At 48.9% G+C, this 14,900-nt stretch overlaps 9 protein-coding genes across 9 annotated transcripts; 6 read left to right on the top strand and 3 right to left on the bottom strand.

The window, feature by feature from the left end:
- Nucleotides 1-157: 157 nt before the first annotated feature.
- On the top strand, nucleotides 158-502 carry N7466_001488 (uncharacterized protein; the record flags this gene model as incomplete). The annotated part of the gene is made up of 1 exon (XM_057160886.1): nucleotides 158-502. The coding sequence occupies one exon, from the start codon at nucleotides 158-160 to the stop codon at nucleotides 500-502; it is 345 nt and encodes a 114-aa protein (XP_057024171.1).
- A 4,220-nt stretch (nucleotides 503-4,722) lies between these two features.
- On the top strand, nucleotides 4,723-5,181 carry N7466_001487 (uncharacterized protein; the record flags this gene model as incomplete). The annotated part of the gene is made up of 1 exon (XM_057160885.1): nucleotides 4,723-5,181. One exon carries the CDS (start codon nucleotides 4,723-4,725, stop codon nucleotides 5,179-5,181), a length of 459 nt encoding a protein of 152 aa, XP_057024170.1.
- A 979-nt stretch (nucleotides 5,182-6,160) lies between these two features.
- N7466_001486 (uncharacterized protein) lies at nucleotides 6,161-6,445 on the bottom strand (the record flags this gene model as incomplete). The annotated part of the gene is made up of 2 exons (XM_057160884.1): nucleotides 6,161-6,287; nucleotides 6,339-6,445. The coding sequence occupies 2 exons, from the start codon at nucleotides 6,443-6,445 to the stop codon at nucleotides 6,161-6,163; spliced, it is 234 nt and encodes a 77-aa protein (XP_057024169.1).
- Nucleotides 6,446-8,125: 1,680 nt separating this feature from the next.
- On the top strand, nucleotides 8,126-8,308 carry N7466_001485 (uncharacterized protein; the record flags this gene model as incomplete). Its single annotated transcript, XM_057160883.1, has 1 exon — nucleotides 8,126-8,308. The coding sequence occupies one exon, from the start codon at nucleotides 8,126-8,128 to the stop codon at nucleotides 8,306-8,308; it is 183 nt and encodes a 60-aa protein (XP_057024168.1).
- A 1,321-nt stretch (nucleotides 8,309-9,629) lies between these two features.
- On the top strand, nucleotides 9,630-10,148 carry N7466_001484 (uncharacterized protein; the record flags this gene model as incomplete). The annotated part of the gene is made up of 1 exon (XM_057160882.1): nucleotides 9,630-10,148. The coding sequence occupies one exon, from the start codon at nucleotides 9,630-9,632 to the stop codon at nucleotides 10,146-10,148; it is 519 nt and encodes a 172-aa protein (XP_057024167.1).
- Nucleotides 10,149-10,229: 81 nt separating this feature from the next.
- Nucleotides 10,230-11,022, top strand: N7466_001483 (ankyrin repeat domain-containing protein; the record flags this gene model as incomplete). Its single annotated transcript, XM_057160881.1, is given in 3 exon segments — nucleotides 10,230-10,422; nucleotides 10,589-10,651; nucleotides 10,670-11,022. The coding sequence occupies 3 exon segments, from the start codon at nucleotides 10,230-10,232 to the stop codon at nucleotides 11,020-11,022; spliced, it is 609 nt and encodes a 202-aa protein (XP_057024166.1).
- Nucleotides 11,023-11,470: 448 nt separating this feature from the next.
- Nucleotides 11,471-11,674, top strand: N7466_001482 (uncharacterized protein; the record flags this gene model as incomplete). Its single annotated transcript, XM_057160880.1, has 1 exon — nucleotides 11,471-11,674. The coding sequence occupies one exon, from the start codon at nucleotides 11,471-11,473 to the stop codon at nucleotides 11,672-11,674; it is 204 nt and encodes a 67-aa protein (XP_057024165.1).
- A 757-nt stretch (nucleotides 11,675-12,431) lies between these two features.
- Nucleotides 12,432-12,987, bottom strand: N7466_001481 (uncharacterized protein; the record flags this gene model as incomplete). Its single annotated transcript, XM_057160879.1, has 2 exons — nucleotides 12,432-12,769; nucleotides 12,825-12,987. 2 exons carry the CDS (start codon nucleotides 12,985-12,987, stop codon nucleotides 12,432-12,434), a joined length of 501 nt encoding a protein of 166 aa, XP_057024164.1.
- A 658-nt stretch (nucleotides 12,988-13,645) lies between these two features.
- N7466_001480 (uncharacterized protein) lies at nucleotides 13,646-14,287 on the bottom strand (the record flags this gene model as incomplete). Its single annotated transcript, XM_057160878.1, has 3 exons — nucleotides 13,646-13,698; nucleotides 13,766-13,843; nucleotides 13,894-14,287. The coding sequence occupies 3 exons, from the start codon at nucleotides 14,285-14,287 to the stop codon at nucleotides 13,646-13,648; spliced, it is 525 nt and encodes a 174-aa protein (XP_057024163.1).
- Nucleotides 14,288-14,900: the final 613 nt, after the last annotated feature.

The raw sequence follows: 14,900 nt of genomic DNA, 5'->3' as shown, positions 1-14,900 counted from the left end.
ATGCTCCGGCTGCGTAAGTCGTCCAAGCCAATCTCCGCGAACACCATCTAATCTATGCCTCTAGGCGTTTTTTCCTTCGTGTGAATCCAAGCTCGACGAAAATCTATACGGGGATCAATAGATCAAATTAGAGATAAGTGATTTACCACGACTCTCTATGGCATTTGCCACTCTGCCTGACCAGCCCCTACAATGGCTGCTGGAGATGGGAGTGACCATACACTATCAAATTTCCCTCACCCAGGATCAAGTGGCTGTGAGCCTCTGTGGACCGCCGTCCTTCTTGATCTGTCCTCTTTTTGAAATTGCCTGTGCTGGCGAGGTTTTGTCCCAGCCTCCAATATACCTGCAGTCACCTCTTCGCGCCAATAAGGACATGAAATACGAGAATCCACAGTGGCTCGGGTTTGCTGGGGACTCAAACAGCTCGACTTTCCATGTGGGAGAGACCAACTACTTCCGAAAGCTTGTGAATGCACCTGGGAAATATTTGAGTCCCTAGCGCTTTTGGAATTCAAATTGGCTGTGTTTCTTTGTCTTGTCTTGATACACTCAAAACAACTCTGGTTTCGATCGCCATGTCTGTACCAATGGATACTATACGCTAGAAGAGGGAACGTGGGCCGAGGGGTAAAGGAGATATGCAGAAATGACCGATTCTTTTTGTCTATCACCCCCCCCCCCCCCCCCCCCCCGGCGATACGTTTCGAAGAAGGTCCACAGAAGAGGCGTTTACTAAGAAGCAAGTCCCTGAAATTTAGCATGAGGGACTTATAAAGGAACAACTGTTTAGTGAATAGTGAATCGATTGCTGCGTACCAGACCTTACCGATTCACCCATCGTTGACACTGTATCATAGTTCATAGTGGAAAGTGGCAGGTACCCAACTGCTAAAGAAAGCCCAGTACATCTACTGGCTCGAGACTGTAGAATGCGATCGCGGGAAGAGAGAACGCATTGACTGAGTGCCAAAGATCTTAAGTAGAAAGAGACGCAGCCGACTTGACATAAAAGGCGCCATATTTCCGGCCCAGAAAAAATCAGGATTTTCCTCCTCACACTCCTGAGTCATGGTCTCCCACTCTTGCCTGCAGTCTGGAGGGTCTCTGTGGCCAGGGGTTCGCAGTACAAGGTCTGCGTTATCAAATACGTTTCGCAGGGGGGTGCTGCATCACCAATTTCTCCGCAGGGGGAAGCTGCGAAAGCAAGGAACTCTAGCGAAGTGCAGGCACCTCTTCGTGGTGCTAGGGACCAGTATTCAATCCTCGCTTTGCAATTGATCTGCACACCCATCAATGGATACGTCATGTAGGACCGGGCCACGGGCGAAGAGACTGACAGTAGGGCCATGAGAACGCATTCCGGGGCCTTTTTTCACTCCAAGATAGCGTTGTATAGAGAGCGAATAAGCCCAGAACTTTGCTGTTACAGATTTCGCCGTGCATGGTAGTATCATGTCCAGAACCTGATCTCACAGGATGTATACACAAACGTACAGGCTGGACGGCTCGATCAAAGACCATCAGACTTGGGCAAGAACGCATTGTTCACGTCTGTCTCACAGGTCAGGAAAACTGAGATGACTGTTGAGGTTGGCGTTGGTGGTGACGGGGTAGATGCGGTGATCAATAGTCCATGGTGACAACCAGCCTGCTTCGGTGAACAGTTGCCCAGCTTTCGTAAATAGTTCAGCTTGTTTTCGTACACGGTCGAGCCTGTTATGGTGATAGTTGACTGAGCATTCGTGAACCGCTGAAAGAGCGTGCTTAAACAGTTGACCCAGTGTTGGTGAACATTGGAGCCTGCTTTGATAAACAATGGAGGATGTTTTCATAAACAGTTGAATGAGCGTGCGTAAACAGTCAAGCAGTTTTGGTGCTTTCTAAACAGTTGACCTGCGGTATAAACAGTTGAGTCTGCTCTTATAGACAGTTGAATCACCATTAGGAAACTGTTGATCCAGTGTTGGGGAACATTGGATACTGCTTTGAAAAAAAAATTCAGCACGACTTCATAAACAGTTGAATGAGCGTGCGTAAACAGTTGAGCCTGCTCTGGTAAACAGTTGACCGGCTTTCTAAACAGTTGATTGAGCGTGCATAAACAGTCGACCGGCTTTCTAAACAGTTGAGCCTGCACTGATAAACAGTTCAATGACCATTCGTAAACAATTGACTGAGCGTGTGTAAACAGTTGACCGGCTTTCTGAACATGGCCAGCTTCGAAAAACAGTGACCAGCTCTGAAAACAATCTGTGGGTGGTGACTGTGTCAACGTGTTGATAAGCAGACTGTTAATGCGGATTGAGGACGTGTTGACAAACGGAGTGAGTCGCTCGGGCGGTGTGTCACCCCTCGCGCACATTTCGTCCGACTTGGGGTAGACCCCACCTAAATGATCTATTTCTTAGGCCAACGGCCATTGTCAAGTCCTTATTGACGGACAATACTTTTGTGATTTACGGCTGATATAATCTAGAGCCAAGCCGACGCATCGTCATTTCGAAGTATCTACATAAAGAATCACTTTGGGAATTGGCTTGTTATATATATCTGTAGTCGCACGTCTCCCGTGTAAGTGAATAGGACGTTCGCATCACTAGACCATGAACACCTTGATATGGAACGCACATTCGTGGCGTTAATCTCTCTAGTGACCACTCAATATTGTGACCAGTGAGAAGTCTACACCATCTTCTCTTAACACGAGCGTAATATATCATCAAACAGCACAGGTGAAAATTAGTCAACCACATACTACGTACAATAAGGCGATGAAGTTGAAACTCAGTGACTCCATCCTTCATGAAGGTCAGTTCGAGATTGAATTGAATACTGCGCATGAGCCTTGATTGGTTGACTTGGATAAATAAACTTGACAGTGTACACATACATCTACGGGAAAGAAGTTATCTCAGAATAGCCTGGCAAGGATAACTTCGCCAGCAGGCAACGGCAGACCCGCATGATGGGGCGAACGAGCCGCACATCCAACATCTGAGCATCGTCTGGTATGATGCGCAGCTGAGTCCTGATTGGAGCACTCGCTCTGTTTGGCACTAAGCAAGGCGCCTGATGAGACAACGGGGAAAGCCCAGCAGTCGTTCTCCGTCCTCAAGAGCCAACGGGAAGCGTAGATGTTTGACCTAAATAAGTTAAGGCCTTGGAGATGATGCATCGCGGCACATTGGTTACAAGGCCGGAACGGCTATCACTGTTTGTCGGTCAAAAGCGGACGGACGGGAGCTCGTCGCGTCACGTCGCGTCATCGGCGCAGGATGGTTTCTCGAGATCAAATAAAGAGAAGCTTGCTGGACTTTGGAGATGCGGACAAACGAGCTCATTCGGAATGACATGCGGACGCAGCGATGATGGTATTGAGCTGGGGGATTTGCAACTCACATCATATAATCATGGCACAGCACGAATTGCATGACCGGATCATAAGCAACTGAGCTAGATGTCAAGCACATTGTACTAGAGCTCCTCTTTGTTCTGCCATTTTCGATGGAAGCGTTGGCCTTACACGGTCAGGGCTTCCTCTTCGTGGTTCCCACATCTACCCAGAGCGATTTTCTGGGTGAATTTGACATCGCTGAGTACAGAATTCTCTGAATATTTCTACTCGCCAATAAAATGGGCGGCAATTTTTGGAAGCTCAAATCGACTTGTCTTCAGCTGAATCGGGGCCGTAACCATGCGTCACGTGACAAGACGGCAGCGTATTCAAGGTGCACCAATGGGTCAGCAACAAGAATCTACAGAGATCCATCCCACTTTGAATGGCCCTGGCAGGACCAAAATTTGTTCGATACCGAGAGACACGGCGCAATTTGGAGTTGTATAGCATGGAGCACCTTCCATGAGACCTCCCGGACTTCAGAATGACCCATGTGACCCAGCAGGGATGCTTTTTGATTTTTTTGATACTGAAAAGCAGGGAACCTTCAGCCGAATCGGATCCACCCGCGGCGACACATTGTAAATGGCTTTGTACCGACAGTCGGGTCAGCTCGCAGACTGCACTGTATCGCTTCCAGATGCTGGGATTCATGTTCTCCCTATTTGGGCACAATCGCTCCACTTGTAGGCCATGAAGTACTAGCGGGCGCAGTTTTGTATGCGTCGCTCGGCAGTCAAGTCAAGCCCAAAGGGCTCATAAAAGGGGTATGTTCATCAAAGTTCTCATTGAATGAGGTTATTCCCCGTATTGAGCTTCGCCCGGAAGAGCGAAGGATTTCGTCTCACAGATCACAAATTTGAGTCAAATCTGAGGACTGTATCCGCTGGCATAGATTTCCATACCCTCGCAAGGCCCGATGGAAATCGTAGGTATCGTTCGGTGGGCAGGTAAACAGTGTTTTGCGGAAGATTCGCCAGGTGAGCTACTTGTACAGCATGGTGTCTCCAAAGACGCCGGGATTGGGATTGACGGCAAGCCACCCTTGAGGCCGTCTTGAGACCTTACCTCCAGCCTGTGAAAGCGAGGAAAGGTTGAGATTGAGTGTGGCGCACTCGTCAGCAATGCTTGAAAGTGCGGCTTGCGCGATCCATCGACAGCAAAGGCGGTGAGGTCCAAGACGCGTGGGAGGTTCCCGCGTCCCGCGGCGTCGATCCGCACAGACAGTGGCCTCTCAAGATGCGTGAATGAAACCAATCAAAGAAGATCCCACGCACAATTCTTCATAGTCAAGCTTGTTCAGTCCTTGGCCCACTCTAGCGATGCCCGGCATGATGCTAGGACAACACAGACCCCGCTTTGGCGTGGATCTGCCGGTCTCCAACTTTCGATCCAACAATCCTCGGTCCAGTCACCGCTTCGAGAACGCTACGGATCGATATCCCCTTGGCTGCAATTTTAGCGGTAGTCCATCAGATGGCCACGGAATGTCACCAAGTAGAAATGTCTGGTTCCCACTGATCTCTGACCCACGCCCAAGGTCCAACTGCCACGGTTCAACTCCCACGAGCCATCTCCCACAAGCCATCTCCCACGAGCCATCTCCCACGAACCGACTCCCACGAACCGACTCCAGCTATGGCACTGGGCTGAGCCAGATAAGCCATGGCGGTATGCTTCTCAAGCCCCTTGTGGGCATACTGCTCAACATGCCGTCTCATTTGGGAAACTGGCAACGTGTTCATGGAAATGAAATTTATCCGCGATGGCAGTCAAACTAAGCCTTGGGCATTGTTGATGTGCTTGAGGATTTCTCGGAGGTATCACCTGTTGGGCACGCCTTAGCAATTGGATCTAAAAAGGGGCCGCTGACTCACGTTTATCCGATGGCTGATCAGCGTTTTGACGGGCGATTGGAAGATGGGCGACGGGTGCAGAATCCAGAAGTGAATGAACTCATTTTGGGACTGCTGAATCAAAAAGGTTACCCTCTGGAAAAATCTAGCAAATGAGCCAATGCTCCATATTTGGGCTTGAAGGCAGACGATTGGTGTGATGATCCCCGCCTCAGTCTATACGACGAGGGCTGCCCATATTGGGTAGCGGAGAACAAGGGCTCCAGGAGTGCATGGGATATACAGTGGTCGCCATTGATCATCCGGCCACCCATGTGTAGTGTGGAGGCGGTCTTCATTAGACCGCTTTGCTGGAAGTATCGTACTCCTTCCCCAAGTTGTCGGGATTGGCGTGGGACTCGCCGCTTGACGATACTGAGCTGGTCGGTATGATGCTATTCCACCGCAGTCGATTTCATGCCGCCGAGTTCGAGACGACACCCGTCAACGGTACCCTCAACTGGGGAGCTCACTTTTCTCGCCACAATGTGTTGAACGCACTACCGGGACCATTTGGGAGATTGCTACTCTGATCGTGCTGATCAAGCCTCCTGTAGTCGCGCCCAATTCGGAGTAGTCTGATACCAAGGATCTTCATCTCTGGACCTTCTCCTGTCGATGTCGGTCTATGGGGCTCACGGGACAAGGGTCCGTTGTATGAGGAATGCGAGTGTATGCACATCGAGTCGTAAGATCACAACGCACTTGGCAAGTGACTCTTCCAAGATGTCAGTATACATCCGTTGATAAGGGATCCACTCTCAATCTTTCATCTTCGACCTCACAATTCTTTAGGCCGGACATATATTGCTCTACAATAGCTCTTCTTCCATGGCGGAGTGTGTTGGTAGATTTGTCTAGCACACTAATCAATTCCCAACTCTCGTGAGACATTGGCGACGTGTGCGTTGATACAAGATGGGCTGGAAGGTGGCAGTCCATCATAGCCTGAAGCTGTCATCAGTCGCCCGAAGTGTGCCTGGAGGCATGTCCTACTGGGCGTGGTATTGGTGACTGGATCAGAGAAATGACTTCTGACTCACCTTTCCAGGTACTGGGCTGACGGCTGAATGATCCTTGTAGCATCGACCTGAGGTGATCGATGAATTGGGCTGGTCACAAGTTCACGGTATTGGACTGGCTGGGACATAGCTGCACAGGAAGAATCGCTCGTGTTGTCAAGGTGAAAGAAGCTAACAGCGGTGAAGTTCGGTCAGCTTAGGCCAGCCTCATTGGTGTCATACGTGCGGGTTATGGTGATGCGGTTAAGACTTGGGACGTTGACCCTAGCTACTAGACACGACTCGATGGCGAAACATCAACGGCGTAACGGAGCTGGATGACTTCATCAGGAGGTGTATGGCCTGTGTCAGTGGGTAACGAGCACCGGCACCGAAGATCAAAGGCGAGAAACTTATCTTGGGCAGGGGCCTGTGGAAACAGTCAGGGCCCTTCAGCAAATGATGCAATGCTCAAGATACGGGTTCGCAGACGCATGTCATTCTCATTCCTCTTGCGGCGATGACGAGCGCTGCATTAAGGAATCTGCCCACAAATTCTTCTAGTACGCCACGCAGAACGGTTCGAATGACTTCTTTGGCCCAATGGTAGCACCCAGTCGTGAAGGGCAGCATATGCACGGTGGATACCGATTTTTGATGCGCTGTGGAGGCAGAAAACTGGCAAGCTACCAATGAAGATGCCTCGCGCAGTTGTAAGAGGCAGAACGGAACGCAACGCTTGGTGGATTGTGACGCAAAGGATTTTGTGTTCAGGAGCGGGGGCGATGGTCCTCTCATTTATTTATAGCATAACTGCAGGGAGCTGGCGCCGTCGCTGGTTCTGCACAAAGTGGATGAACGATATGTCTGCGATCTGCTGTTGCAAGACAGCCGCATTTTCTTCAGAAGGACCGCTGTCGTCGAAAGCGATGACTCTATCCTCTGGTGACAATGACTAGCGACAGTGTTCGATTACAGGATGAAGATACCTATGATGAAGATGACGATGTTTTACTTGAATAGGCAGCCTACTTTCATTCAACTGTTCAAGTCTACTTTTAGAATGAAGGGAACCCCGGAGTAATATATACTATCCTCAATCCTTCAGTGCCGAGGTCCAATTCCCTTATCATGCCCATACGGACTGCCAAGTATACCCAAACCATGGTAGAGTGAGGGGATATAGCCACTCCTCAGCTGATGAGGAAGTAGTAGCAAAGCAGTAGAGAGCGGAGGTAGGTAAAATTGCCGGATTGTATGATGTCTGCCTGAGGCAGACATATTCTGCATGTATATGCACCGTACAATTACAACATTGATAACCAGCTCGGAGCCCTCAATCTGCTGCTATCCAGCGAACGCCTTGACGTGAATTGTCCGGACCGCCACGGCAATTCTGCTTTCTGGCTGTCCGTGGAGCTGGGACGTGACGATATTACCGAGCGTTTTCTCAATGATGGCAGATTGAACGTGAATTTCAAGGGTGGTGATACCAGAGCACGATGGCGAACCACAGCTTTCTATATTGCTTTTTCGCGCAGGAATATCCGGATTGTTTCTAGCATACTTGCGGCGACACATGTGTTGAGAGTGGATCCCAACATCCAAGGAGATGGCCAAAAAGTCCTCTTGGAATTGCCGCATATCAAGGCGCCCACGAGTTGGTAAGATTGCTGCTCAGCGCCGATGGGACTAGGATCAATGCAGTCGACTAGAACGAAAATGACCCCCTGTGGCTTGCGCTTCAGACGCATTCCCTGTTGGTAGTGAATCTATTTTTGGACGACAGTCGACTTGACATTAATTGCCAGAATAACCGGCTTGGGGATATGTACCTCATTGCTGCAGCTCGTGAGAGCAATGTTTCTTTGGTGAAGAGGCTGCTTAGAACCGGGGAGCTGCATCTTGATGCAAAAAGCAAGAAGAACGAGAGTGCGTTGGAGGTCGCCTATCAACTGCACCACCGCCGCATCATCCAGATTTTGGTCGACGCAGGAGCGGCTAATCAATGAGTGATAAAGGGTACGTTTATCGTGGATTGAGCATGGGTTTCGAGGACATATTGCGTGTAATCACTGTGCTGAAGTTCTTGTCAAGATTGGACCGCAGTCGCGCTTTGCACATTTTCTTTCTGTCCGTCCCTATTTCTATCGGGAGATATATTTGGTGTATGCAGACGAGCCGAAACCTCACAACCTTGAACATGAAGACACATGCCGGCAATAATAGATCTATTCTTTACTGTACCACTACTACAGACATCATTTTGGGAAAATCATGTAGAATTGAATGAAATTCAAGAACGATCTTGGACTCAGTGATACTGTACTCTCTTTTTTGATAACAGCGATAGGACTGCAGGATGGCCTATAGTTCTCCCCTCGCGAGGCGTAGAACACAAGGTGGAAAGTAACACAGCTTAAAAAAATACGCAATTTCCAGTCTTTTCGAGCAACGCTGAAAGAACGCAAATTGATCAAACGGTGTGCAAAGGAACCACCGCAGTCACGTGCATGAAAGATCCGACACGAGGTGGACTTGTGAACGTGTCCAGCCTTACACGTGACACTCGCACACACGAGACACGACTACGATATCGAGCCAAATCCTTGTTAGCCCGTAATCCTTGTTGGCCCGCGAAACCACAATTCTTCATGTCTTCGTCAATTCGACTTTGTCGCGTCACTGCCCCCTCGAGGCAACGACGGGGCTTGCAGAGATCCTTGACTCCGAGTCGTTTACCTCATGATATAGACCGAAATGTTGCTCACTGCGGTAATATACTTCACCGCGGCCCACTATGGATGTTTGAGTGATCCCCTGAACCAAGCGCCCGATCCTGCATACCGTATCGCTCGCGCTGCAAATGATTTTCCATACAAGGCGTAGGCTCCGAGATAAGGGCAGGCATTAATTTCTGTGATTGCTACGGCAATGGCTTGTGCGTTGGCTAACACACTCCCCAGACCCGTGAAAACCTATCCCAGCAATGGCACGGTCGGTTTTAGGATCATCTTGACCGGTCCTGGGAGCTATTATGCTCCTGGAACGCCCACTCAAGATCCCAGGACCATGGCCGTGCTTTCGGGGATCAAGGTGAGCTATCCTTGGGATGGAAACTGGTTTCACGTGCCAGCTTCTGGCTCGAGCGATTTCGGTTGCAGAAACTGACATTTGGACCCTAAACGGTTAAAATTTTCAAAATTTGAATATGCTAGGCTATAATGTGCTTATAAGGGAAAGCAAATGCCGCGTTGTGAGACATCTGGTGATGAAATCTGCTGTCTGTTGAAATCTCTCGAACACATCCTAATCCGGCAAAAGTACACTCTCATGCTTTCCGAACTTCCAACAGAGCTCCTGCTCTGGATTTGCGGATCTCTACAAAAAAAGCACATCCTGACGCTACGCCTGGTCTGTGAACGATTTCGTTCGGTTTTCACCGAAGCGCTCTTCCGATGCCTCATGCGTGACAAAGTCCCACCACTCCATCGAGCCGTGACAGCTCAAAGACTGGACATTGCAGCGCTCTTCATTGAAAAATACCACGCGGATATCGATTGCCTGTACGCTGGCAAGCATGCGCTCCTTGTAGCGATTGACCTGCGATACCCACAGGCCGTGGATTTGATATTGCAATATCGGCCCAACGTTCGCTATTGCTGCGACTTTGGAGATCGAGGGCCCCTGTCACTTGCTGTGATCGGCGGAAATGCTGCTAGCGTTGAGCGGATTCTTCAGTCTCAGGAGATTGATGTCAACGATCGATGCTCAGACGGACTGTCAGCCCTAGCATACGCGCTGAAGCATCGCGAGTACTATCTGCTACAACTCTTACTTGCCGATTCTTGAGTGGATGTCAATATCGCAGACTCTCTTGGCTGGACGCCACTGCAGGCTACGGTTCTTGAAGGGGATCACATAGCAGCCCAGATGCTGGTACGACATGCAGGAATTGGTATCACCCACCAGAGCTCCCAGCATGATGCCCCTCTCCTTTTGGCTGGGAAAAGGCTCGATGGCCAGCAATCTGCCCAGATGGCCAACTCTCTTCTCTTACATTCGGAATTGGATGTGAATCAATCGGACTCCAAAGGGCAAACGGCTCTATGGCACGCTGTCAACCGTGGCTATTATGACCTTATGAAATCACTTCTACGCCAGAGCGATTTGAAATTGAACGATCCTGATCGATAACGCAATTGGCCTGAGCTGCCGAGAAGCCCGTTTTGCCAGTCCTTGAACTGTTATTGGAACAGCGGCAAATATGCATAAACTCCCAGGCTAGACAGGTTGTGCCTCCGCTTGGTCTGCATGCCGCGCAGGCAATTTTCCCGCAGCGAAGGCCCTCCTCCGTTTGAGGTCAATCAAAGTCAACCAAAAAAGCCCTACGGGAACCACCCCACTCCAACTAGCTGTTATCCTGAATCATCTGTCCATTGTCTCAGTTCTTCTCCGAGAAGGCATTTGCAACTTGGTTAATATTAATGCCACTGGTCCTCAACAGTGGACTGCCATTTTCTTTGCCGCATCCAACGGGTTTGTTTCAGTGACCAAATCGTTGCTGAAACATCCTGACATCGATTTGAATTTGATTGATGACCAAGGACGAACCCCACTCTGGTGGGCAGAACATGGACAGCATTCGAGAGTGGTTGATCTGCTGCACAGGCACAGTCGATCGAGCAGGCAGAAGCGTCATCTGGCACGTGGCGTGTCCAAATAAGATATGATCGTTGACATAGTGCCTACTGTGATACTCTTTGTATTGGCTTACGCGACCAATCTAAAGCGCTGTCTTATCTAGGTGAATAAAAAACCTCTTGTTCGATGGACATACAGTCAAGGTTTGAAAGCCTGGTGGCCTATTTTTATGTTGAAAATGACAAGTGCGCTAGATTGAATGACGGACTGTCGGATTTGATGACCAGTCGACCGCGAAGCCTTGGCCCTGTTTTGTTGCTAAGGTATCCAGGAAGACTGCCAAGGCAAAGCATCGCCATTCCCAACTCCATCATTCATCCTTGATAAGCGCTCGAGCAAGATTCTCCAGTCATACTCTTCTCCTTCCAACCCGCAAAATCCTCACGCCTGATCAGGAATCGCTAGTTGTGGCAGAAATAGAACGACGCAAACTGCCAGGTAAGTCTATAAAAGGAAGGACAGTGGCCGCCATGCTGACAAAACCTCTTATAGTCTTTTCTCCCAGAAATGCGTTTGCTGCACATAACTTCAACGTCACCCAAGAAGCTCCAGTGAAGAAGGAGGCGATTCACCAATCCGATTTTCTGCAATCCGAGACAGAAGACGTCGTTGACTGGGATTTCTGGCTCACCCCCGAAGTTCTCAGTGGAGAAGGCTCGCCATCTTTTGGATGAACGATTCACGACAACGTCGCAGACAAGATGGCTCTTGTCGCAAAACCTGTATCTTGATATTTTATACCCAATACCAGGGCTATCACGCTTTCAGCAGAATACTCCAGGAGTCTTGCCCCGATGTACGGCTGAGTGGACAGGGCTTTGAGGATTGCATTAACCGGTTATACTACCCGGACGCGTCGCAGACTATACGTGGAATCTAGAGACTCTCAATATTATGCTCAATCAAAAAAATCTTGGTCTTCAATCATACACTAACCTTATATACATGGAGTCAGTCTTTACACTTAGGGCTATTGGTGCCATTATGTAGAGTGATAGACATAGACCGACGTATCGCATATTACGTTTGTTAACGCTTGCTTCCTTCAGCTCCACTGAGATTCGCAGCCAAGTGTATGGATCATTTTCCAATCTCTTCCAACGCTCTGTAGTACATTAATCGCCCGAGGGACCGCAAGACAGCGGGAAGTCAGGCATTTCGTGGATCTCAATGCAACTACGAAGTTGACAATTGCTTTGGTAAAAATCAGCTCAAACTTTCTACCTTAACACTACTTTCTTTGAACCAAAATTGTAGGAAAATGTCAAAGTAAAGCAAGACGAGTACACTTCAATCAATTCTTGTAGGCCACAACACAAGCCCAGCCTGGGAGCTAGAAGGAAATATCAGAATGACCTGAATACAACGGATGCAGTAGAGATTGAACTGAATTGGTTGAAGGCAAATGTCACCGACTCCTGCCCCACTTGACTAGCAGTCCATCGGGACGGGCTTGGGCGACGTCGGTTTCATGCTCGAGGATGCAACAGTGCTAGATTCTAAAACCTTAGTAGATAAGATCGATGTAGGCGTTTCTGCGGCCGATTTCATCGAACTATCACTAAGGGCAGAGCAGGAAGCCCCCGCCGTGAACTCTTTGCCGATGGTACAGTTTGCTGTGTCTCCTCTGATGTTTTGAAACTTGAGAAGACCGCTCTTGTCTGCTGTGATCCAAGCAAGCTCTTGACCAGTTTGTCGGTGGGGGCCACAGACAGTCACATTGACTGAATCTGTCTCGGTGCGCTTGTTGTGCCCTATCGTGCTGAGATCTGGTGAGTGTCAGTGGAATTGCGCCATAGATGATCTGTATGTAGCTGTACTTACTGGAGCAAGAAGTACCATTCAATTCCCCAATAGCCTCCGAGGATCCTGTACAGCCTCGTGTGCTGTTCGAGTAGATATAACACAGACCACCCACATCTATGATCTCCAGGGTATTGCCGAAGACAAGCGGGCAAAGTATGAAGAGGAGCACAGAAAGACGCATGATGGAGACTGCGAACTTCGCACGTGTAGTCTGTGGAGGAGATTGATGACTTGGTGGTAGTAAGAGGCTTCAGCTGTTTATGTACTTATTGGGAAGTCCTGTGCTAGGTGAGATTCTTGAGGGCGTCAGAGATTCAGTCGGACATTTCGCAGCAAAAGACCTGGGCTGCTTGGAGGGGACGCTTTTTGGGATCCACAGAGCCATGATATTATTTTTTATGGTGAGAAATAGAATGCTTTGACGGAACAAAGTTTTGGTTCGGACTTTCAACCCGAGTATGGCCATTACGCACGCCATCCAAGGTACCGTCTGGAAAACGGTCTTGACTCGACATAAAATTGAGGTCAGAGTGCATAATTGTCTCAAAATCGAGGCAATACCAACTTGAAAACCGCCTTGATCGTCCGCAGGCGCAGAATGATAGTACTGTCTTTTTTCGAGTGTAGCTTGACCAAGCACGCAGGGAAGTCGTTCAGACCCACCCTCCGCTGGGAAGCAAACACGGCCTCTAGTTTTGAACAAAATGCACCAAAAATGATGGTATACTTAAAATTGTTTTATCATATCCAATTTATTGTGCACTATTTGAGATCTTGAAAGATACGAGCAACTGGCATTCCTCTTAAGGCTACATGCCTCATCTGATCATATCTGGGAATCAAACGTTCATTTGCACCGGCTCCACACCCATTTGTATACCAGGGTCCTCTCCTGTGATGCTTCGCATCATGTTCATACACCTCACCTTAGAAGTCCATTCTCCCAGTGGCGCACATACGATGTACATACTCCCAGATCCATGATGAAGATCGTGATTTCTTGGGACGGTATTTTTTAAGCGCTGGCGTCAAGCAATCTGAAAGAAAACTTAGCATATACATAGATCTAGCTTGAGAGGACCCATACCTGAAATCGAGACTCTTGTCAGCGTCGATTCGTTGCTACCAGCAGGATCAGACTCGGACGCAAGAATCGTCTCGAACCACAGATCGATATTGCTCCGGGTTGCCGCGTTGGCTGGGGCGTCTGAGTGTATGATTGTCTGTTCAACCGAGCGGCGGGCGGGCTCTCGTCGTCTACGGCGACCTTGACTTTTCGGAGATCGGGCAGTGGTGCGACTATTCTTCCGCAGAATATGGTATTTTTTGCCTCGTAAGGATTCAACGCTGCGGTCCACACCGAATTTTTCTCTGTATGCGTCCGGAAGGTCTTTCCATGGCAATGCACGATTTTCATCCAACCACTGCAGAAGATTATCTTCTTCTTGTCCCGACCAGCTCAAAATACTGCGTGGGGACATTGTGATTTTTAAATTGATGCTGATGGGATGGTTATAAATGGCTGTTGAAGGGACTTGGCTGACTTTTAAATGCTCACTAGGGTCAGTAGTAAGTATCTTTCACTGGGGAAGTCAGTCATACTTTTTCGAGCCAGAATCCGTTCCATGGATTAGTCCGATGAGCCATTCCAAGCATTTTGCAGCTGAGAAGCGCTCCGTATCACATACTTTCACCAATTCCTGATCTTCAGAAATCAGGTAATATCTTTTAATTTTGCGTCGCTCATAGGCAAAAATCACTATTACTGTTGAGCAATATTCCAATTGCATGACCTGGATGGAATCGAATGTGTTTAGAGCAATGTGTTCATGTTTGACTTGCATTTTATCGCATGTTGAGTTTCCATGTTGACTTTGCATGGTGCTTTTGGGTGTTGACCTTGCCTGGTGAGCGTGCCTGTTGACCTTACTTGTTGAGCGTGCCTGTTGAACTTGCCTGTTGAGCGTGCCTGTTGAACTTGCCTGTTGAGCGTGCCTGTTGAACTTGCCTGTTGAGCGTGCCTGTTGAGCGTGCCTGTTGAACTTGCCTGTTGAGCGTGCCTGTTGAACTTGCCTGTTGAGCGTGCCTGTTGAG

This window comes from Penicillium verhagenii (genome assembly GCF_028828195.1).
Source record: "Penicillium verhagenii strain IBT 33310 chromosome Unknown utg000003l_segment0_segment0, whole genome shotgun sequence".
NCBI classification, from domain to species: domain Eukaryota; kingdom Fungi; phylum Ascomycota; class Eurotiomycetes; order Eurotiales; family Aspergillaceae; genus Penicillium; species Penicillium verhagenii.
Note: the sequence above shows the minus strand (reverse complement) of the source record. Positions and strands in the feature narration are given on the sequence as shown.